This window comes from Macrotis lagotis, chromosome 4 (genome assembly GCF_037893015.1).
Source record: "Macrotis lagotis isolate mMagLag1 chromosome 4, bilby.v1.9.chrom.fasta, whole genome shotgun sequence".
Classification (NCBI taxonomy): domain Eukaryota; kingdom Metazoa; phylum Chordata; class Mammalia; order Peramelemorphia; family Peramelidae; genus Macrotis; species Macrotis lagotis.
The window spans coordinates 89,012,967-89,036,161 of record NC_133661.1 but is presented as its reverse complement, the minus strand read 5'-3'; the positions used below and the strand labels follow the sequence as shown (position 1 = coordinate 89,036,161).

Sequence of the window (23,195 nt, the reverse complement as noted above, 5' to 3'; positions counted from 1 at the left end):
TGTTCACTTTTTTACAATATTGAAGTTTAGTATAAATTGTATTCTTTGTTTTGTTTGCTTCACTCAGCATCAGTTCATGCAAGTCTTTCCAGATTTGACTATAACCAACTCTTCATTTTGTAAAGCACAACACTATCCCATTACATTATTCCTTTACACTATTTAAATCCTGTTTTTTTCCTGGGAACTGGAACTTATGACTTTAGTTGCATAGACTAAAATTCTTAATATTTGTTATAGATTAGCCCAACAATATATCCACATACTGAGACCTAGGAGACTCTATGATTGATACACAGCTAATATTGTCTTTCTTTATTCAATTTACTCAACATTTATTAAGTACCTGTTTAGTTCAAGATGCATTACCAACCTTTCTTCTTCTTCTTCTTTTTTTTTTTTTTTTTTTTTTTGGCAAGGCAATGGGGTTAAGTGGCTTGCCCAAGGCCACACAGCTAGGTAATTATTAAGTATCTCAGGTCGGATTTGAAGTCAGGTCCTCCTGACTCCAGGGACTGTGCTCTATCCACTGCGCCACCTAGCTGCTCCTCTCCTTTCACTTTACAGCACAGAATATGTATCACTTCATTGTCAATAAACATTTATTAAATGGTGAGCATACCAAGAATTTCACTTGCATCTAATCTTAAAGTGTATGAGTTTTAACAATATTCTTTAAAATGCATAAAAGCTCATGAGTGCCCATTTATATAATCGTGTTTATTGATCAGATAGTAGCCAATTAGATCAAAGAAACAGTTTTGAAGATGAAGCTACAAAGCTTTCTCCTATAAATTGGGGGGGGGTTACTTTACCACAAATAAACAGTTTCAGTGTGAAGGAGCTGCATAACCTTAAACTACATTGTCAGTGAAGCAAAGACAATTTGGCCAAGTATTTCAAGGCCCCCAATACTGTCATCATTCTGTTCCCCAATGTGTTTCAGCTTGACAAATGGCTCAGCTGAGCTCCCTGGGCCTGTTCTTCCTGTCTGCCAGAGCTAAGTCACGGTTGTTTTTACTTGAATTCTCTGATTACTACTTGAATTCAGGGTTATGTCCCTTCTTGACTACCAAACACACACAGGTACACACAAAACACATTCACATTCTCATTTTCTTTCTCCCTCCCCTTCCTTCTCTTCCCTCTCCCCTCCCCTCCCTCTTCCCTCCTTCTATAGCTAGTTGGCACAATGATAGGGTGCCAGACCTGGAGTCACAAAGACATCTTCCTGAGATCAAATCTGGTCTGACATCTACTGATGTGTGATCCTGGGCAGTCCCTTAAAACTTCTTGCCTCAGTTTCCTCATCTGTAAAATGAACCGGAGAAGGCAATGGCAAATCAATCTACTACCTTTACCAAGAAGACCCCAAATTGGATCATGAAGAGTTAGATATTGTCTGAAATGACTGAGCAACAATTAGAAATACTCCAATATCTTTACCAAAATAACTCCAAATGTGATCGAGTTGGACACAACTGAACAGTAATAATAACAAACAGCAGAGGCATTCATATCCATTCTCTTCTCTATCCTTGAGTAGATCTGCTGTTACATTCCATGGCTGATGGAACCAGAAGTCCCTTCTTCTGGTACAGGATGAAGATGAATACATCCCAAAGTTGTTTTGTTGTTCTCTGCCTGCCCTGAATGTGATCTCACTTTCTTGCTTCTTAAGGACCACCAAGGTTATGGCAAAGCTTCAGGCAGCTGGTAGCATGTTGCTTCTTTAATTCCATTTGGTAGAATTGTTCACTTTGGAACAGGGTCAATTTTATCTTACATTTTTTACTCCTTTGTGGCAAAGGACATTCTTCTATCCAAGGAATATGGGGATTAAAATGGGAATTTTTGAGGTGAATAGACTACATAGACAAATCCTTGGGGATTTGTAAAACACAGATGCCACTTCTACTCCCCTAAATGACCTTTCTTTAAGATTCTAGGTCAAACATTCATTCTTAAGCCACCATATAACCAATCACATGTGATGGATCAGACTCAGTCCTGTGTATGTGCTTTGAACTGAGAACTGCTAGAACTTTTCTGCCTTCCCTTCTTGCCCCACCCTTTTGACCCACTCACGTTCTTCTTTGCTGAGAAAGTATTTAATTTTTTATGAGCCTGAGTCATGGAGAAGAAGGACCGGGAACGGCTCTAGAAAAATGAATTGGAAGCGAGGTTGCAGAAGTCAAATCTGACTTTGGGATGATGCGCCCTACCTCTTACCCTCTGTCTCTGCCCCTTTTATAATCCCCGCCCCCCCCCCCCCCTCAGGGTTCTCCCACAGCATCTTGCTCTGATTCAGAGCCGCCTGGCACCCCTTCTCCTGGCTCTGACTCTGGGTCCCTCCTCTTCCTTCCCCCATCGCCCCCTCCCCCGCCTGCGGGCGCCGGGCGGTCCTGGGCCCAGCCAGGAATCCGGCCGGCCCCCAGGCCAGAGGCGCTTTCGGCTCCAGCCTCTAGTGCCCTTCCCAAATCCTAGTCGTCACCGCCCACAGAAGCCAATGAGCCGGGCCGGGCTCACGCAGACACACACACGAGATCTTTCCCCCCTTCTCTCTTAAAAGCAGGGCTGCCCGGTCCGCGCGTCGGAGTCCCGTCCTCCGGCCCCCTTGGCACCGCGGGCTCTGTCCTGCTCTGCTCTGCTGGGCTCTCCGCTCCCGCTCTGCAGCCCCGGACTCGGCCAGCGCGGGCCTCCCTCGCCGATCGCGGCTCCCCCATCGCGGCTCCCCGGGCGCCGCCCGCCCGCTACCCGCGGCGCCCCGCGCCCCCCCTCGGGCTCAGCATGGCCAGCCGCGGGCTCGGGGCCGCGCTGATGCCCTGGCTGCTGCTGCTGCCGCCGCTGCTGCTGGCTCCGGTGCCCGGCGGTGCCCAGCTCTCCCGGGGCCGCCCCGAGGCCGGCCTCCGGCTCTGCCCGGAGCGCTGCGACTCCGCGCGCTGCGCCCCGCCGCCCGCCGACTGCCCGGGCGGCCGCGTCCCGGACGCCTGCGGCTGCTGCCAGGTGTGCGGCGCCGCCGAGGGCGAGGCGTGCGGCGGCGCGGGGGGCGAGGAGCCCTGCGGAGAGGGGCTGCAGTGCGTCGTGCCCTTCGGGGCGGCGGCCTCGGCCACGGTGCGGCGGCGCGCCCAGCCCGGCCTGTGTGTCTGCGCCAGCAGCGAGCCGGTGTGTGGCAGCGATGCCAAGACCTACGCCAACCCGTGCCGGCTGAGGGCGGCCAGCCGCGACTCCGAGAAGCTCGGGCGGCCGCCGCTCATCGTGCTCCAGCGGGGCGCCTGCGGCCGAGGTGAGCGCGCCGGCCCCTGTGTGGCCCTTCAGAGAGGGGAAACTGAGGCCCAGGGTGGGAGCGGTGGAAGCGGGGCGAGAGGGGCAGCTTCACTTTACACCTTTATTCCTTTGTGGCAAAGGGCATCCGCCCACCCCATAAGTACCAAACCCTGGCTGTACGACTCCAGCCCCCGGCTCCTTCTGCTCTCCTTTATCCCCAGCAGCAATCTGCATTTGTGGGCCCTTCTCTAGGATCTCATTTGGCAGCAAGGGGTAGGCTACAAGGTGAGTTCATAGTATCCACATTCTTCAGCTGAGACGGAGAATTCACGGGACAGGTCCAGGCTGACGGTTCAGTGATCCAGCCAAGGTTCGACTTCAGATGTCTGCTTCTAGCTCCTAATGTGAGCCTCTTCAGCACAGAAGCAGAAGTGTTAACTTTGGAATTGGAGCCTGGGTAGGAAATGCCAAGTTCGGTGGCATCAGCCTGGTACGGGGTAATGAGGGATGAAAGGAGATCAATGGGGCGGACTCATGGAGGAATGTGGAGGGCAAAAGAACAATTAGAATCCCCTTGTTTTCATTCAAAACCTTCCTCCCTCCAAAACCGAACTCATTTTAAATAGGACACCAGTTTAATAGTTGGCATGATTTAACAGTAGATCCACTGTTGTCTGTTTGAATGAGTGTTGGCTTAGAATAGCTGATATATAGAGAACTGTGGAAAAGGGGGTATAGATTTAGCTCCTTGTCTTCTGTCCCATTTTCAAAGTAATTCAAAACAGAAAACTTGGAGAAGAAACATGGGATTTATTGAGAAGAAAACACATTTTATTTTTCCAGGTGGGTCCTTCACATGAAGTGTTTGGGGGTGGGGGTGGGGAAGGAGGATGTAAAGAAACCTCATCCAAAATCCATAAGCAACATAGAGCTGGCAAGCCCTCTTCTGAAACCAGATGTTTCTAAGTGAATAAAACCTGCCAGTTTGAGTACAGTTTGGCAAGGAACTTCTTACTGTCACCCAGAACCAGATTTTCTTGTATCATTTGTCAAGAAAAGGGAGAAGGAAAGGAAATAAAAATGAAGGGGATTTTGTCCACATTTTCTTTTTAGGAATATAGATTGGGATAGTAAACTAGTAATATTTAACAGTGTCATAAACCTGAGATTATTTTGGGATTGGATTTTTTGGACTTGAATGAGTTTAAAACAGCTTTTGCCCTCAGGGAGCTTACAGTTTTGGAGATTTGAGATGAACTCACAACAAATTTAAAGGATAAACCAGTGTCGAATGAGTGATGCAGAAATTAAACACAACAGGAGTTTAGATAAGGGAAAGATCCCTGTGAGCAGGCAGTGAAGCTGTGGGGGATAGTTTAGAGTGGCGAATTTGTAGTTTAAAGACTAGGGTTCAGTTCTTAGCTTTGAACCTCAGTTTTTTAATCTGTAACTAAAGATTTCTGAAGTGACTTTTTTGTTTTTGGAGGGGTGGTTCTGTAGAGCTTTGAGACTTGGTTTTTAAGGTCTCCTTGAAAACTACAATCTATTTTAGAGGGAAATTTTAGCAGAACCATAAGGGAAGAGAAAAAAGGAAGGATTTTCTAGAGACCAGGAATAGCATGAGCAAAGGACTGCACGTGGGAAAGCCCAAGAGGTGTTTGTAGACTTCACTGAGTAGAGTTGTTCAGTTGAGTAGAAAGCAGTGAATATGTGGGGATAATTCATGAGATCTGAATCTGGGAAGGTCTGCAGTTTGGATCATGGATGACCTGAATTCCTGGCCAAGTACAGTCATTGGACTTGATCCTGTAGGCAGCAGGGAGTTATCAAAGATTTTTGAGCTAGGGAGTGATATAATGAAAAAGATGTTAAGGATTCATCTGCCAAAGTATATAGAAGGACTAGAGGTGGGTGGAGCTTAGTGGGATCTGACCAATCTAAAGGAAATTATAATAGTCTGAGTATAAAACTGGCAATAGCTTTGAAAAAGATATTTTAAGAGAGCAAGCCAACTGTTACTGTTTGCATTTTAATTGCTCAAAAGCCTTATAGGTCTCAAGGTAGCAACTAAGATTAGTTATTTCTAATTTATCTTCAGCTGGGAGGATTCACTTAACAAGCTTTGGAATTCACCAAGTTATTAACACTTGGAAGTGGAACACAGCCACTGGGTTATCTAATTGCCTCAGACAAACACTGGAGTTCCCTTCTGCCTGCAGCTCTGGAAAAGAGGTGTTAGAAAGAGGCTGGAGAAGTGTGGGAGAGTCAGGAAAAAACTAGAAGCCCCAGGCCATTGTTGTCTAGACTTTATCCCAAAGGCATGAATGAGTCTTGTAGAACCTGGAAGACTGGCAAATCCTGTTAGTTGGTGAGGTAAAACAGGAGATGATTGCTTCTCTAGGAGCCTTGTGATAAATTAACAGTCAGGGCTTCCCTTTGAGCTGGGACTGGTTATCAAGTGGTAATTAGAGGCGTTCCTGCGAAGGGCACTGCCAAGCTGGAAATGTTCAAGACTAACATAAAGACTGGCACTCCTCTAGTGTTTTAAGATTGGCAAAATATTTGACATACATTTTGGCTTCTGTTCCTCTCAACATTCTTTTGGGCTTTCTCTGGATTCACATGGTTTGTATTGAAGGTAGAATTTGAATCTGGTTGTCTGGACCCCTTCCCCCCCCCACTCTTTCTCAGTGTAGAATTAATTATAGGCTAGTATGGTATTATGTGTTCTACTTAGTCATTTATTGGAGACAGCAAGATGATGGTGGAAAGTAGATGGGACTGGGAATCAGAAGACCTGGATTTGATTCTTAGCTCCACCATGTATTCAACATGTAAACTTGGAGAAAATTCATCTAGCCCTTTTTCTCATCAGTTAAAATGGGGATGAAAATATCTTGGCTTCTTCCCTCACAGGACTGAAAGGACCTAAAGAGATATTAGATATCACCACAAAATGCCATACAATTGTTTACTATTATAATGATCATTCCCAAATTTCAGTGCTTCATAGAGATTTTCAGATTTCTTTTCTTTTGGTACCCATAATCTAGCTATGATTTAGCAAATGGCCTTTAAGAGTTCTTATAGCAAACTAATTTATCACCTTGGGGCCAGCCTACTGATAAAATTTTCTTTGACCTCATTGCTTTCCATATTGTTTTTTGATCTAGTGAGATTGGCTAGTCTTCTTGGTCTTCAAGGAGGGAAGTTTATCACCTGACTTCAGAATTTTTACCCTATGCTGGAAATTCTCTCCCTCTGAATCTGTCTCTTTATTTCTTTCAATCTTAACTCAAATCCAATCTTCTGCAAGAAACTTTTCCTAGTCCTTCCCTCTTAATGCAAGTGACTCCTCAATAAGATGATCCCTAATTTATTCTGTATATAATCTTTGAAGGTATTTGCATATTATCTCTTCCATTAGACTGAGAGCTCTTTGAAGACAGAGACTATCTTTTGCTTTTTATTTTTTGTATCCTCTATATGATCCCAGAGTCTGGCACATGATAGACATCTAATTAATGCTTATTGAGTTGACTTCTGAAGTTACAGAGTTGAGAACCATGACTGTCTTTTACTTTTTTATTCTTTTTTTATTCTTTTTTTTTTTTTTTAGGTTTTTGCAAGGCAAATGGGATTAAGTGGCTTGCTCAAGGCCACACAGATCGGATTTGAATCCAGGTACTCCTGACTCCAGGGCCGGTGCTTTATCCACTGTGCCACCTAGCTGCCCCCACTTTTTTTTATTCTTTATATAATCATGAGTCCAGAGTCTGGCACATAATAGCATCTAATCAATGCTTATTGAGTTGATTACCAAGTTAAACTAGTTCAGTCTCCTGAGCTTGGTGTAAGAGCCATGAGAATTTGGGTCTGCTGGCATTGCCTTCAGAAAAGTTCGGGGTCACCACCACACAATGAGGCATCCAAGGAAAGCTTTAGGGAAAGAGCCTTGTTATTATTCTTAAATGTTTGTTGAGTGTTTCTGTTTTCCCCAGTGTTAGTAGATGGGGAGGCAGTACTTAGTAAAACCAGAATTTCTACCTACTTTTGAGATTAGTTTGAATGTAGAGGAGCATGAATTAAATGTATTCTATGTTCTAGGCACTGTGCTAAGTACCAAAGATATAAAAAAAGTACCAAAGATATAAATGACACACATAGTTCCTGTTTTCAAGGGGCAGTATGAAGCTTTGTCTTTCTTACTTTCCTGTCTGTGGGCAAGTTTTGGTTTATTCTTGAAGGGAGAGGATATAAAAGGTCACCCTAAACTTTACCTTAAGTATATTCCCATAAAAGGAATCAAAGAGAAGGAGGGAAAGAAGGGAACTATGAATTTGAGTGTGAGACAGATGAGGCAAAAAGAAGGGGGAAAATGTGAGGATGATAATGAGGGTCTGAGTTAGCTGGGAGAACTGTATTTGGAGCCAAGGATACATGCTGAGCAGTGGGAAGGGAGTTTCAGAGGAGAGGATTCTGTTTAGTGTCTGGGTTCATAACTCATTGGGAAGAGTAATACTATTTGAGAATATTTAGATGAAAAGTAGAAGCATTAACCTTGGGAGGAAATAAAGTGTCCTGATTCATACACTTTAATGGATGTTCCTTTTTGTTGTTCTCACTCAATATTAGAGTTTTATAAATTAATAATGGGTTTGAAAAAAATCAAGTGACATCTACTTTGTTGCTTTCAAAATAGCTATACCAAGTGCTCAAAATAACTAGGTATTCAATAAGCAATTATAAGCCATCATGAGCTAATTGTGGTCAGAACTAGTGGCAGAGCCTGGAATTGTGGGCTAGTTTTTGACTCCTTTTTAGATTTATGTGATCCTAGACACCTCTGGGTCTCAGATTGGCTAAGTAATTTTTCCATGAGCTTATATTTCAAATGACTAAATAACTTTGGAGCCCATACTTGGGTTTTTTTTTTTAAATGTGACATGTCTTAGTGGTGGTTGGGATTTCATTGAGTACAGATAACAAACAGGAATATTAAATGAAGAGTAGGGTGGAGTGATATAATTTCCAGTATAATAGAAATAGTTCTGAGCAAACCTGTGAGGTATATATGAGAAATCATAGGTTGACTTTCTCAGAGTTGCACATGTGAGGAAACAAGTCCAGATTTGAACCCAAGTTTACTAATTATATTCAATGTTCTGACCATCATACCATGATAATTGTGTGATAAGGACTGAATTTATATTTTGCTTCCTTCATTCAAACAGCTTAGATGGTGCAGTAGATAGAAATCCAGACCTGGAATCAGAAGATCTGAGTTCAAATATGACCTCAGATACTTTCTAGTTGCATGGTCGTGGGCATGACACTTAACCCTGTTTACCGCATTTCCTCAATTGTAAAATGAGCTAGAGAAGGAAAAGGCAAATCATACCAGTATCTTTGCCAAGAAATGCCCCAAATGGGGTTACAAAGTGTCAGGCATGAACCACAACAAAAAATTCAAGTTATATATACATGTACATATACAGATGATTATAATATTGTTATCATATCATATCTATCACATTACATTATATTATACAGGCTACATATTTATAAATTCTGGACTGCAACATGCTCAAGTCAATAGTCATTTTAGGAAGACCACATAGTGGCTGCATGACTCTCAGGAAGTCAGTTTTTCAGTGTCACTCTTTCTAAGATTTTAAATTGCAGAGAAGATGCCAGAAGGCTCTGGTAGAGGGAACTTTCTAGTCTAAGGATTCTTTATATTAACAAATCTCAAGTCCAGTCCTAATCTCTATATTTTAAAATTGTTAATGATAAAAATGACATTCAACTTTGAATGAAGATGACTCATTTTCTGCCTGATTTCATTCATTCATTCATTCATTCATTCACTCATTCATTCACTTGCTCATCCACCCATCCATCCACCCATCCATCCATCCATCCATCCATTCATTCATTCATTTATTTTTATTTTTAGGTTTTTGCAAGGCAAACGGGGTTAAGTGGCTTGCCTAAGGCCACACAGCTAGGTAATTATTAAGTGTCTGAGCTCAGATTTGAACTCAGGTACTCCTGACTCCAGGGCCAGTGCTCTATCCACTGTGCCACCTAGCTGCCCAATGTCTGATTATATTTAAAAGGATTCTTTTATGACAAGATAATTTTTGATTGACATAGAAGCCTCTCTTATGCCCTATGTGTTATGGTGACCATATTTTTCAAAACAAAATCTGATTAAAGGACATTCCTTTTGGAAAATGTCATTAAAAGTGCACCATATTTTCTTGGCATTGTTGTTATAAGAAATTTGAATACTTAGGATTATTTTAGGTGGGAGGAAGAGTACTGTAGCAGGAAACAACAACATTGGGATCAAGTCAGGAGGAATGAGTTCTAAACCTATTTCTGCCACATCCTAGCCACAAGACCTTGGACATTTTATCTATGATATAGAATTAGATGGATTAAACAATACTTATGACTTATTCTACCTAGAATTTGATATAATTCTAAGAATCAGGATTTCAATTAAACAGAGTAGGACCATGAATGAAGGATATGTTTTTCAGTTAGTGAACTGTGCTTTCTTTCTAAATTAGAATCTGCTTTGCCCAATGACCCAGTTTCTTCAAAACATCTTTGCAGCCCCCTTCCTTGGTAATTAGCAAGATGTGGATAACTTTTCCCTTCATGAGTTGCTGGGATGGTGCTAAAGTCTGACAGATGAGGGTTATGGAATATTTGAGATATTGAAACTATTTCTCAAAGAATTCTCCCCTTTCTCCCTTATAGACAGATAACTTAGGGAATTTAATATCAAATTTCTTCAATAAAGACAGATGAGCAAGGTAACCTTTGGAAACAGACAAGACTACATTATCAATTTAATGGATCTGGAATTAATTGTAGTTATTAAAAAACACATAATCCCTTATCACAGGGTTCTGAATCTGGGACTTGAGAATCCCTCTCTTTCTTCCTCCCTTCCTCCCTCCATTCTTCCTCCCTCCCTTCTTCCTCCTTCCCTCCCTCCCTCTGTCCATCCTCCCTTCCTTTTTTCCTTCCCAGGTTTTAATTCTATTTATAAATTTATCTCTTTATTTTAGTTCTTATATGCATATGCATAGCAAATTCCAGAACTGATTTCCTTTTATACTGAATAACAGGAGAGGAAGGCAAAATGGATGGAGACCAGAACAGATTGGGAACTCCTGCTCTGTGGTCCACGGAAAAACACAGAAATCAACATGAAATCATACTAATCAGGATTTGCTGGTGGTTTTGGGTTCATTGTTGGGATCTCTGGCAATTGTGAAATTTAACAATCAATCATTCAATAAGCATTTATTAAGTGCTTATTGGTGTGCCAGGTGCTGGGGAGATGAATGCAAAGAATGAAATAATTCCTCCTCTGAAGGAACAATAATATTATCAATAATTGCTAACATTTATCTAGCACTATAAGATTTATAAAACTTATGAATATGATCTAATTTGATCCTCACAATGACCCTGTGAAATAGGTTCTGTTATTACCCCCATTTTACGGATGAGGGAATTGAGGCCAAGTTTATATGGCTAGTTGAGTGTGAGGCAGGATATGAACTCAGATCTTTCTGACTCCAAGTCCAACACAAACTGCTGTACTACTGGCTGCCTACCAGGAGCCTTACATTTTAACCATATCAGATCTTAATCAGACAGGACTTAGTGCATAATTCCCCACACTTGGGAAGTCCTTTCTTGCATGTGCAACAGGGTTATGCAGAAAGAACAGCGATCTGCTTGTAATAAATTTCCTTTTCAGTTTTGTTATAGGGCTTATTTTTTGCATGGGGGGAAGATTTATGTGGACTTCATTTTTCTAGGATTCTCCAAGAACTGAATCATCTTTGTTCTATGTAAATTGCCAGTATATTAAGTGGCTAATCAATTCTCACTGAGGGAGGAGAGATGATACAGAAATTCCTGCCAATTTTGATCCAACTAGAAAATGACTGCCATCTGGAGACTAGGAGAAGGCAGTTACATTCACTATTTCTTGGAAGAGAGGGAACCCCAAAGAGAAGATCCTTATTCTATTACATCTCCCCAGTAGTAAATTCTCCTTGGCAAGGTATGGTAATAAGATGGGCAGCATATATGGTACCCTGTCAGGACTAACCTGTCAGGTTAAATTGTAAAAATTTTCCTGTGTCCTGGGGTTTTCCTTAAGTTTCTTCTTGGTTTTAAGGCCAAGAAGCTCTTGATAGCTTTTTGCTTTGTTGATTTGTCTTTAGGTTGTCTGTCTGTCTGTTTGTCTCTCTCTCTCTCTCTCTCTCAGATGTTAAACATGAACAAAGTAGGGCTAGAAGTAACCAAGGTCATACCAAAAAAAAGTCTTGCTCAATCCCCAGCCCCAAAGTGCATAATTCATTTATAACTGAGTGGTAAGGCGTAGAGTTAAGGAGTCAAGAGATCTGGGTTCCAGTTTTAGCCTGGCTGACTTTGAGGAAGTCACTTTAGTATGAGAGGGTTGAATAAGAGAATCGCTAAGGTTCCTTTGCAGTTCTAAAGATCTGTGATCCAATGAAAAGTTCCTCCATTTGACAATAAGCTCTTGGTTTAGAATAATTAGGGCCAAAGCCACAGACTTGTCAGCAAAAGAAGGAAGGGCATCGTAGACATTATTTGGGAAGTTCCAACCTCAAAGTCCCTGAAACTGTTTGCCTAGTGAGGGCTATGATTTTCCATGCAGCCTTTTTCAAAAAGAAAAAAAAAAGGAGCTGAAACCACTTTTAAAAATTTCCTTGACCTGAAAGACTTGTAAAAAGCTATTGGTCTATAGACCAACTCTGCCTCTCTTCCCCCACCCCCCCAATTTCTAAGCTCATAAAAATGTAACTGAACCAAAATTACAGTGTTAGGGTGGAGAAGAGCAATCAGCACAAGAATTATAAAGTTAGTGAATCAGGGCAAAAATGTTTCAAGTTCTTCTGTAAACTCATCAGCCTTTCTTTGGGACAAAATGATCAACCTCTTAAGTCTCTGAAAGTCATATGACCAATAAGAAAGCAATCTTAAACTGGAGCAACTGGTATAGAATAAAAATCATGCTATATACTCCATTATTAAATCATCATCTCCAGTTTACAAGCCTTTCCAGTTAGTGGTTGTTCCTGACTTCAGAAAGACCAAGTGTGGTATGATGATCTGTGGTAGAAAAAAAGGCAAATCTAATTGAATGATGAATTGGAGCAGGGTGGAGTTTGAATAAAATCAGAATGTTTAAGCTGGGAGGAATCCTGAAGAAAATTGAATTCCACCCATTCATTTTATACTTGGGGAAACTGAGGCTCAGAGAAGGTGAATTGCCAAAACTATTGAGTAGTGGTTGTAATCAGTTCTTCCTTTTTAAAGAGGACCAATGACATCATAGGCAATGTCTTGTTCCAGCACAGGAACTGGATTTAAGTGAGGAAGAATTGTACAAAGTCATCAGCCTTGACCACTCTTCCTGAATTATTGAAGGCCAGTGTCAGTTATCCAGGGAGTGGTAGAGCCAAAATGTTATAGGTCTAATGGCTTATGGGAAGCATAAATGAGTTCAGAACAAATGCTTACTAAATTCAATGGAAGAATATAGGACAACTGTTGTTCTTTTTTCTTTATTTCCCCCTTCTTTCATCAGCTTAACCTGAATGTGGTTTTCCATCAAGGTCCCTGAAAGGCATTTTTGAATTCTATGTTGTTAAGACTTTTCTCTTAAATAATTAATTCTTATCAGGAAGAAAATTAATGTGTAGTATTAGAAATAAGAATATTTTAGACAAATGGGAATTATGCATCAGGCAGGTAAAAATAACTGACTTTTATAGTTTGTTAAATACAGAATGTTAGTGATGAATGGGACCTTCAACATTTTTTTTTGTATTACAACCCTTTGATAATCCAAGGAACCCTTCTCAGGATAGTTTTTAAATGTGTGAAATAAATAGGATTAAAAAAGAAACCAATTATGGAAAAATTATATATATATATGTATATATATATATATATATATATATATATATATATATATATTATTTCTCAGGAAAGGTCCTGGACCTCCTGAAATCTTCTTAATTTAATAAATGCCAAATTAAAAGCCATTGGATTAGCTAGCTCAAAAGTCTCAGGAACAATAAAAAAGTGTTCCCATTTTATATAAAGGCATTGATGTGAGGCCTGGGCATTCTCAGCATCACCCTATTTGCATTGTACCCCATTCTTCGCAACACACCTTGCTCTCTCTAGTTTCTCCACATTCCACTTGATCTGGGGTTCCTAGATTCCTTCACCCAAGTCACTGATCTTGACTTCATCCAATCTCCTTAGGCAGTTGATTTCTCTGGAGTTACAGGCATACCATTTTGGGCTGCTTTGCCTGAGGAAAGAGAATTCCAGAGGGAGGCTGAGTGATTTTGGCAGAGCAGTCTTACAACAAGGAGTAGCCAGAGCAGGAAGACTGCTTAGCTGAGAAATCTGGGAAGGTCAGGAACTGAGCCAGATGCTTATCAAGGGGAAAGTTGATCGTGTTTTTGTGAACTGAGTTTTCAGCTGTTTCCCTGAAGATAATAATAGATGCATCATGTTTGGCTTTTGGTGGATATTTTTTAAAAGAACTTGTATGGGTAGACTTTATTTGAAAACTTTAAAAACTATTAACTAGATCAGAAAAGACTTATTTTAAAAAACCCCCAGTAATTCCCATCAAATACCTCCAATTACCCCAGTGAGGAGAATGATAATGAAAGAGGACCTTTGTTTAGACTTTCATTTTCCCCCTGGCTCTGCTTCTGTTCAAGTCTCTGGGACTTTGGGCAAGTGTTTTCATATGTCTTAGTTTCAGCTTTATCCTCTATGAAATGGGGATCATGGCACGTACTCTACCTCCCTCCCAGGATTATAGTGTGGATCAAAGACAAAGTCTCTGAGAGTATTTTTGAAATCACAGATTGAGAAATTCAAGTTAGGCACTATGATAATATGACTTTTGGTGTTTAAGCATCAAGTTAACAACTTGAAAGGATGAAGAAGCATTTATTTATGTACTGTTGTCAGGAAGTGTGTTAAAGCCTGGGGATACAAATAGAGGTAATGTGATGATCCTTGCTCTCAAGGAGGTCACACTCAAACTTGCGAAGATAGACATAAAAGAAAGTTCAACTATTTGGCGTATAAAGTCTTGTTAGTCCTAAGAGTGCTGCAGGAGGGTGGTTGGCAAGGTCCAGGTTTCCTAGTTTATATTAGTACGTCCCATGGGGAGGGGGGAGGCAAACCATATAGCCTAGAGGTAAAAACTCCTGGTGGTCCTCCATTTGCTAGAAACAAGCAGAATGGGTTATTCCAGTCTCATCCAAGCTTTGTGAGCATTCAAGCAGCCTAAATGGGTTCTGAGTGACTATGGGAGGAGATGAGGATTATTTTTGTGGCTAGAAAAGTCAAAGGGACTGAAGAAATAGAACCAAGTTGTGGCTCCTTTGTGGCTGGAAAAAACCAAAGGGACAGAAGAAATAGAACGAAACTGTGGCTCCCATATTCAGAGGTTTATCATCTCTCTGCCCAAGTTGTCACTAGTTTTTACTGATTCTGAGTTTTATTCTCAGTTAAAGTCCCTTTTCACCTTGTATTATTTTCTCCTTTATTTAAGATCTGGGCAGAGTCTCTGAATGAAGTATTCTCTTATATCACCAAGTCAATGATAGAGGGATTTACAATCCTGGCCTGCATTCTGGCAGATGGCACATTTCCCTCATAGTAAAGCACATTAATCTGTCCCGTGTGATAGGATCAGAAAGAAGAGGATAGCCAGTACCACTTGGAGAGCTTAATATGGGTGGAAATGGAGATTTCTTTTCCCTTTCTTTGCCATTTAAGTCATTGTACAGGGATTCCCAAAATAAGAAAACATAATCCAAAGGGAAAAAAAAACCCAAGTTACCTTCAATTTCTTTTTTTTTTTTTACCAAAGTGGTCATCAGTAGGACCAGAACAGAGTGGCCATTCCCAACTTAATTTTAAAGATTTGTTGTCTAAAGGCCTCTGTCTGAGAGAACTTTTCTTTTAGCTCCAGAAATTAATTAAATGGCATCTTCCTCTCCTCATCCTTTATTCCTTGGAAAGAAAGACCTTTTCAAGGCTTGCTTTCTATCTTTGGAATTCCCCACCTATTAGCCTAGGTAGAACATTTTTCAGCATGGGCCAAAGGCTCCATTTTTTTTTTTTTTTGCTATCCTCTTCCTCAGTTCCCAACCCATCCCCAATTACCAGGGAATTTGATGTTGCTACACTGATTAGGATGGGGGCTGGTTTCCTGAACCTACTTCTGTTTTTGTTTTTCCACCCAGTCCCAGACTGTTTAGGGGCCAGACTTTGAACTGCAGCCATTTTTGACCAGTTTCCTTGGAATTTGCATTATGGGGCAGACAGATGGTAGCCACTGTAGTTAAAAGTAAGGCAAAATGTGCCTTGTGGGATGCATCTGTTGGTCTGTTTTCTGTAGTGCAGTGGACAAGTATTTCCCTCCACTTTTCCCAAAGCAATAGTTTTTACATGAGAACAATGCTATACCTACTTTACGTCTTGTTATTTCTAGTGACAAAGTTAAATCTATTTTTTCTTTGAGTCCTAGACTGTTTCCTGAGCCATGATCCATAGGGAGAGGGTGGTCAAAGCTCACTGAAGGAGGAGTTCTAGGCTAAACAACAGGTTCTATGTGCATCCGAGCCATTCATCTCTCCCAAAATAGCTCATTTTAAATGCAACTTTCCTGGTTCATCATTTTCTCTTCCTCCCCCCCCCCCCCATCCAATCTGGCCTTTTTTTCCTTTGGTTTCTCACAATAATTCTTGTATTTAAGCAAGAAATCTCACAAAACAGGCTTTTCTTTTAGTAAACATCTTTGCTCTCTCTGAATATATCCCATTGCTTCTCTCTCCAGCTGCACAGTTATCCCATAAAAGGGACCACTGTCAGGTTGAAGTTAACATTCTAGCCACTGCTCCTTATTGTTCATGCCTCATAGCCTCCTCATAGTACCTAACCTCTGACCTCCCGGTTTGCGTCCAGGAGGTCCATCTGCACCTCCACCTCTCTTCAACTTCCTCCTTCATTCATAATATCTCTTCCCTTCTTCTCCCTTTTCTTTTCCCCAATTCTCTCCTCTTTTTTCCATCCCTTTTTATCCTCTATAGCTAAAGCCTTAGTCCCATAGTGACATAGACAGGCATTTCTTTGACCTGTTAGGGCTTAGAAGGTTGGAGGACCTGGGGATTATTTATCTGACCAAGGGAAGCCTTGTGGTTTAGTGAGAAGTGGAGTGAACTTTGAATCAGGAAATCTGAGTCCTCATACATAGAAAGGTAACTAATAAATATTTGAATTGAATGAACTAACTTGTGAGAACTCGGAAGAAGTGGAAATTTTCTGTAAACAAAATAGGCTGAATTAGGTGTCCTGAGATCTTGGTAGAACTGGGACAGAGAGATCAGCTAATTAAAACTTTTTATTGATGAGAAAGCTGAGGTTCCATCAAGGAAGAGCCAAGAAGTGACAGGGTTGGGATATGTCCAGTATTTTCTGAATAGTGAATCTGTTGAATGAATGAACTGAGACAAAGATGACATGCTTACTGGTTCTGGTGTGATGATGATTTTCCTTCATTCTTGAAGAAGACCATGGCATCAGGGAAGTGATGCCATGAAAAGCACAAGAACTGGATTTGAGTGAGGGTTGCTGTGCTAAGTCACCAGCCTCACTTTCTCCTCCAGAGACATCTTGGTCCAGTGGCCAGATATGAATCAGGAAGACTGGAGATGACTCGAGATGTGAGGCAATCAGGGTTAAGTGACTTGTCCAAGGTCATACAGCTAGTAAGTGGCAAGTATCTGAGACCAGATTCGAATTCCTGCCCTCCTGACTCCGAGGCCAGTGCTCTATCCACTGTGCCACCCAGCTGTCCACATTTAGGTATTATGAAAAGAACACTAGACTTGGAAGTCAATATCCTAGGATTTAGTCCCATGCTTACCACTTGCTTTTTTTCAAAAAAACATTTTGGTTCTATAAAACAAAGAATTTCTCATCAGAATAGTGGAATTAATAATGCATATACTATGTCCCATAGGGCTGTTCTAAAGATAAATTAGATACTATATACATACCTACATGCTTGCATATATGCATGTAATACTTTGCAATTATTATTATATTAATTTGAATTAAAATCATGTAGAGTTCTATAACATACTATCCAAAGAGTGATTAATAGACATCTACAAAGAAAATAATCATAAAGGGGACAGCTAGGTGGCACAGTGGATAGAAAATTGGAAATTGAAGGGATGCCCATCAAGTGGAGAATGGCTAAACAAATTATGGTATATGTATGTGATGGAATACTATTGTTCTATTAGAAATCATTAGGGATGGGGACTTCAGAAAAGTCTGGAAAGACTTGCATGAATTGATGCTAAGTGAAATGAGCAGAGAAGAACATTATATACCCTAACAGCAACATGGGGTGATGATCAGCTATGATGAACATCAGTGCAATAATCAGGGACAATTTTAGGGGATTTGTGATAGAAAATACCATTCATATCCAGAGAAAGAATTATGGACTTTGAACAAAGACCAAAGCTTATTCTTCAATTTTTTAAAAATTGTCTTCCTTATGGATCTGATTCTTCTCTCACAACATATTGAGTTTTGATCTTTGCTTAATATGGATGTAAATATAAAGCCTATATCAGATTGTGGAAAAGGAGGGAGGGAGAAAACTTGTAAAACTCAAAACTTTGTGAAAAAGTGATAGGTACAATCTGAAAATATGAAGTAAAAATTAAGAATGATATGGAAAAATAAGAGATCCTTCTAGTTCAAAAAACATGTATTGCATGCTTATAAACTTGCAAGTAGGAGGGATAACCATATGTTGACTGACACAGTCAGGAATCTCCAAAGATCTCAACAAGCTTGAATGTTGGGTCAAATATGATATGATGAAATTCAACAAGGATAAAGATGTAGTATTGCATACAAAATAAGGAAGGCATGATTATAGAAGAATTATTCTGAAGAAGATCTGAGGGGTTTAGTAAACTGCAAGTTGTAGGCATTCAAAGTGTAATAGGAGCTAAAAATCTAATGAAATTGAGTTCCAGGACTGGAGAGATAATAGTCTTGCTAGTCTCTGTATTTGCCCTTATCAGATTCACATATGATGTATTGTTTTTAGTTTGGGGTGCCATATTTTAAGAAGTCATTAAAAATGGGAAAATTTCTAGAGATGGACAATCAGCATTACAATAGATTTTGAGGGCTACTGCCTTGTGAAGAGGATCTGCTGAAGAGATTGGGTTCATTTCACCTGGAGTACAGAAGACTTGATTTGAGATGGTGCCTCTTTTCAATTGTTTTAAGAGCTAGCCTCTGAAAAAGTTTTAGAGTCATGACTGACTTCCGAAATTAGAACTATAGGAAAAATAGATAGGGGCAGTGTTTGGCTCCATATAAGGAAAAAACCCTTTGGAACTCCCTGAAGTGAAAGGACTGCCTCACAAAAAAAAAGCTGAATCCTCTCTCACTGGAGGCTTTAATGTAAAAGTTTAAAAATAGAGGAGATATGGGTAGAGAAGGTTCTTGTGTGGGTATTTTGAAATTAGTAAATGATGTTGATAATGATGATAATACTAGCTATCATTAACATAATACTTTACATATGTTAATTCATTTGATCCTACAATAGCCCTGTTAGGTAGGTGCTAATATTATTCCCATTTTATAGGAAACTGAGGTACAGAAAGATCAAGTGAGTTGCCCAGGGTCATATTCCCAGTTAAATGTCTGAGGTAGGCTTCAGACTTAGGTGTGAGTTTGAGCTAGGTACAGTTCTGTAAGTAGAAAAGAGGATAACTGTGAACCTGTTTGGAAGGTAGAATTGATGGCACCTGGCATCTGATTGGATATAGTATGGGGAGTAAATCTGGAAAGTGAGGATGATTCTACCTTGCAACTTGGGTGATTGAATGAATGATTGTGACTCTTAACAGGAATAAGAAAGTTTGAAAGAGAGAATGGGTCTAAGGGAAAAGATAATGAATCTGGTTTTGGACGTGGACATGTTAAGATTGAGACTAATGAGACTTCTAGGTCAATTGAGAGGGGAAATTGAATGATGGTCAGGAGAGAAATAAAGACTAAATATGTCAATTTGGGATTTAGTTGACAAGCTTTTTGGGGGCCCTGCTATATTCCAGCCACTGTGTTAGGCACCAGACTTACAAAGATTCACAAAAGTGAAACAATCCCTCCTCTCAAGGACTTTCCATTTTAGAGGGGCAGAAATTTGATCTTTGAATCCATGGGAGTTTGGGGATTTCACAGAGTGCTTAAGTCAAGATCTACTTTATATACACACATAAAAGTTGAAAAATGAATGATGCTCCTTTTTAAAAAAAATTGGAAATTTGTCAGATAAGTGGGCTGAGACCTAGGGTGATAGAGCAGTATGGGAAATCTTAAGGAGGAGAGAATGTCCAGGAATGAGGTTATAGCAATGGGCCCCTTCAGAAAGGTCAAGGATGAGGAATGAGAAAAAGGACACTGGATTTAGCAGCAAAATCACTGGTGGCCTTGGAGAAGGCAAAGTTAGTTAAATGGAGTGGACAGAAGCCCAGATGGAAGAGGAGAAGAGAAATGTGTGGGAGGTGGTAAAGTGGAGTCAAGGAATTAGCCAGATTTTTTGCAGACTTTGGCTATGAAAGGAAGGAGAGATATAGGACAAGAGCCAAAGGGGATATTTGAATGAAGAGACAGGTTTTCTTCTTTTTTTTAAAGACTGGGAAGACCCAGGCATGAGTAGGAATAAGAAAAGAATTTAGTAGATAAAATGAGATGGAAAATTATGCCCCAAGAGGGAGAGAGAGGACCTGGGGTTGAGTGCATGTGAAAATTGAATTTCCAGAGTAATAATATTTTAGCTATCTACAACACTTAGAGAGTACACAAGTCACTCTAAATTTCCCTGATGAATCCCTGTGACACAAAAAGCAATCTAAATGGATTGCTACCCTCACTAGGACAAGCAGGTTCTTTGAAAAGAAATCAAACTGAAACCTCAAAACAGTGTGGGTTTTCCAAGTTGCTTAAGACTTTTAGGTCCAGAAAGCCGTAACTTTTTTTTCTCTTTGTTTCATTCTTCTTTCTTTCATCCTTCCTTCCTTCCTTTTGTCAAAGGCCCCTTTGTCATGTTGGAGAAGCCTATGGATTCCTCAGAATAATGTTTTTAAATGTATAAAATAAAATGCATAGGATTACAAAGGGAAAACAGCTTTCTGATTGACTCATCAGAATAAAGTTTGTTATTTCTTATATCTTAAAAATATTCTATTTCATTCATAATCCACCATTTGTTTAACTGTCCCCTAGCTGATAAGTAACTACTTTAGTTCTTGTTCTGGTACAGAAAAGTACTGCCAAAATTAATTTGGTTCACTTGGAGATTTTCCTTTTGTTTTTGACCTTGAGGAAGTTCTGTCTATCTTTGGGGAGGGAAGGACATTTACACATTTACAGGAGAGCCTTACTATGTGCCATCTGTGCAAATATCTCATTTGATCCTTTTAGCAGGCCTATGAAGGATGTGTTGTCATTATCATCTCAATTTTACAGTTGAGGTAATTGAGGCAAACAGGTTAAGTGACTTCCCAGGTTCACAAAGCTATTGTTTGAGGTCAGATCCAAAGTCAGGTCTTTTCAATTCCAGGCTCTACACTCTCCACTGAGATAGAGACATCTCTTTTTCAGTCTCTAGAAGCTACTGTTGGAATGCAAATAAGTCTTAGGTAGCTAGTAAAGGGACACTGGGAAGAGACGGGAAATTGAAGGTATTATTATAAGGAATGAACATAGCATAATGCAGAGCAATAGACTTGGAGACGGGTTTTAGTGCTGATGTTGGAACAATCCAGCATTGTAACCAACCAATCAATAAGCATTTATTAAGTGCCTACTATATGTAAGACTCTATGTTAAGTTCTGGAGATATGAAAAGAGGCAAAATACAGAATCTGCCTTCATGGAAATTACCATTTAAAATAAAATGGAGAAAACCATTTTACTTTGGGACCTCTCTTACTTCTTCAATTGTAAAATGAAGGGATTGGATGACATTATTACAAAAGTCCCTAGAAATTCTAAAATCTGATTATAGACTCTATTCTACTAAGTCAATTTAGAATTCAAATATAAAACTCCAGGGTTAGGTTGTCCCTAAGTTCAACAAATATGAATTTATGTATTTGACTAATAATTTATAATGAAAAGAGAATCCTCAGTGCTTTCCCCAAAATGAAAGCTAGCAATTATTAAATTCAAAAGACAATGTGGGCAGCTTTTCTTATGTTGAATCATTTGAGTTCTTCCTAGCTGTGGTGGGGTTTAAAAATCAGTAACCACAAACATATGGTTATATGGTACATGATGAGAGTTTTCCCCGTCCAGAATGTGACTCATTTCAGTTGTTGCTTAATGTTTCGCCGTAGAATAAATTGTTAGATGCTTTCTATTAATAATAATGATGACAATCTTTTGTCTGGATTCAGAATAATCTTAGCTATTAATCATTTAATATTTTATTGTCTCCTTGTTCTTTAGATACTTACTAAGGTAACTTGTTGGATTCATGATATTACTGCTTCAGCTATTGGTTCAGGTTGTAATCCATTCATATCTCATTCCAGTCTATGCATGCCCTTCGCTCATTCTTCTATAAAGGATCCACCCAATATTCCCTTATATTCCTTGAACAAGATACTTTGTCTTCCATTTCTAGGGCTTTTCAGAGCTCTCCCTCTTCGTGGCTGCCTTCAAGATTCCCTTGTCTCTGATTACTATGTAGGGAGTCTTTTATTAGTCACCCTTTGGGCTGGCTCTTTTCCTCTGAAATTGCCTTCCATCTACCTTGTAGACATCTTTTATATACATAGTAGTTTGCATGTTTTTTTTTTTTTTTAGGTTTTTGCAAGGCAAATGGGGTTAAGTGGCTTGCCCAAGGCCACACAGCTAGGTAATTATTAAGTGTCTGAGACCAGATTTGAACCCAGGTACTCCTGACTCCAGGGCTGGTGCTTTATCCACTGCGCCACCTAGCTGCCCCTAGTAGTTTGCATGTTAAAAATCTCCCTTTCACTCTGAGCTCCTTGAAGACAGATACTATTTTGGTCATTATTTTTATCCCCACACTTAGCAAAGAGCCTGGAAAGTAGCAGGCATTTAATAAATGCTTGTCTAGGACACTAGAAGACATCCTTTTACATAAGACAATTTATAAAAATAGAAGATAGTAAACTTTGGTTTGTATTTAAACTCCACAGTTTCCTCTCTGGATCTGGATGGCAATTTTTGTCCTAAGCCTTTTAGAGTTGTCTTTGCTTATTGTACTACAGAAATGTTCCAGGCCATCCTAGCTGATCATCATCCAATGTTGTTGTTAGTGTGATTAATATTCTTCTGGCTCTGTTCATTTCACTAAGCATCAGTTTATGTTCAGCCATTCCCCAATTGATGGGCATCCCCTCAATTTTCAATCCTTTGACACCACAAAAAGAGCTGCTATGAACATTTTTGCCCATGTGAGTTTTATTTATGCTTCTTTTTGTGGTATTTCTGGATCAAGGAGCTATACCCACTTTTATTGTCCTTTGGACATAATTCCAAGTTGCTTTCCAGAAAGGTTCCACCAACAACTTATTAGTGACCCAGTCTTTCCACATTTCCTCCAACATTTATCATTTTACTTTTTAGTCGTGTTGACCAATCTGGTGGGTGTGAAGTGGTACTTCAGAGTCCACCCTATGTTTTTGGCCCATTCCTCTTTTTGATCTCAATAAATAAGTCAAATCTACCTTCGTTTTGTTTATCAT

At 40.0% G+C, this 23,195-nt stretch overlaps 1 protein-coding gene across 1 annotated transcript in view; it reads left to right on the top strand.

The window, feature by feature from the left end:
- The first annotated feature begins 2,706 nt into the window (after positions 1-2,706).
- The window catches only part of HTRA1 (HtrA serine peptidase 1), a 67,903-nt gene continuing 47,414 nt past the window's right edge, over positions 2,707-23,195 (top strand). Inside the window, exon 1 of the mRNA XM_074233448.1 lies at positions 2,707-3,286. Coding sequence (XP_074089549.1) covers positions 2,791-3,286 — 496 coding nt within the window. The 5' untranslated portion in view covers positions 2,707-2,790. The remainder of the gene's footprint in view (positions 3,287-23,195) is intronic.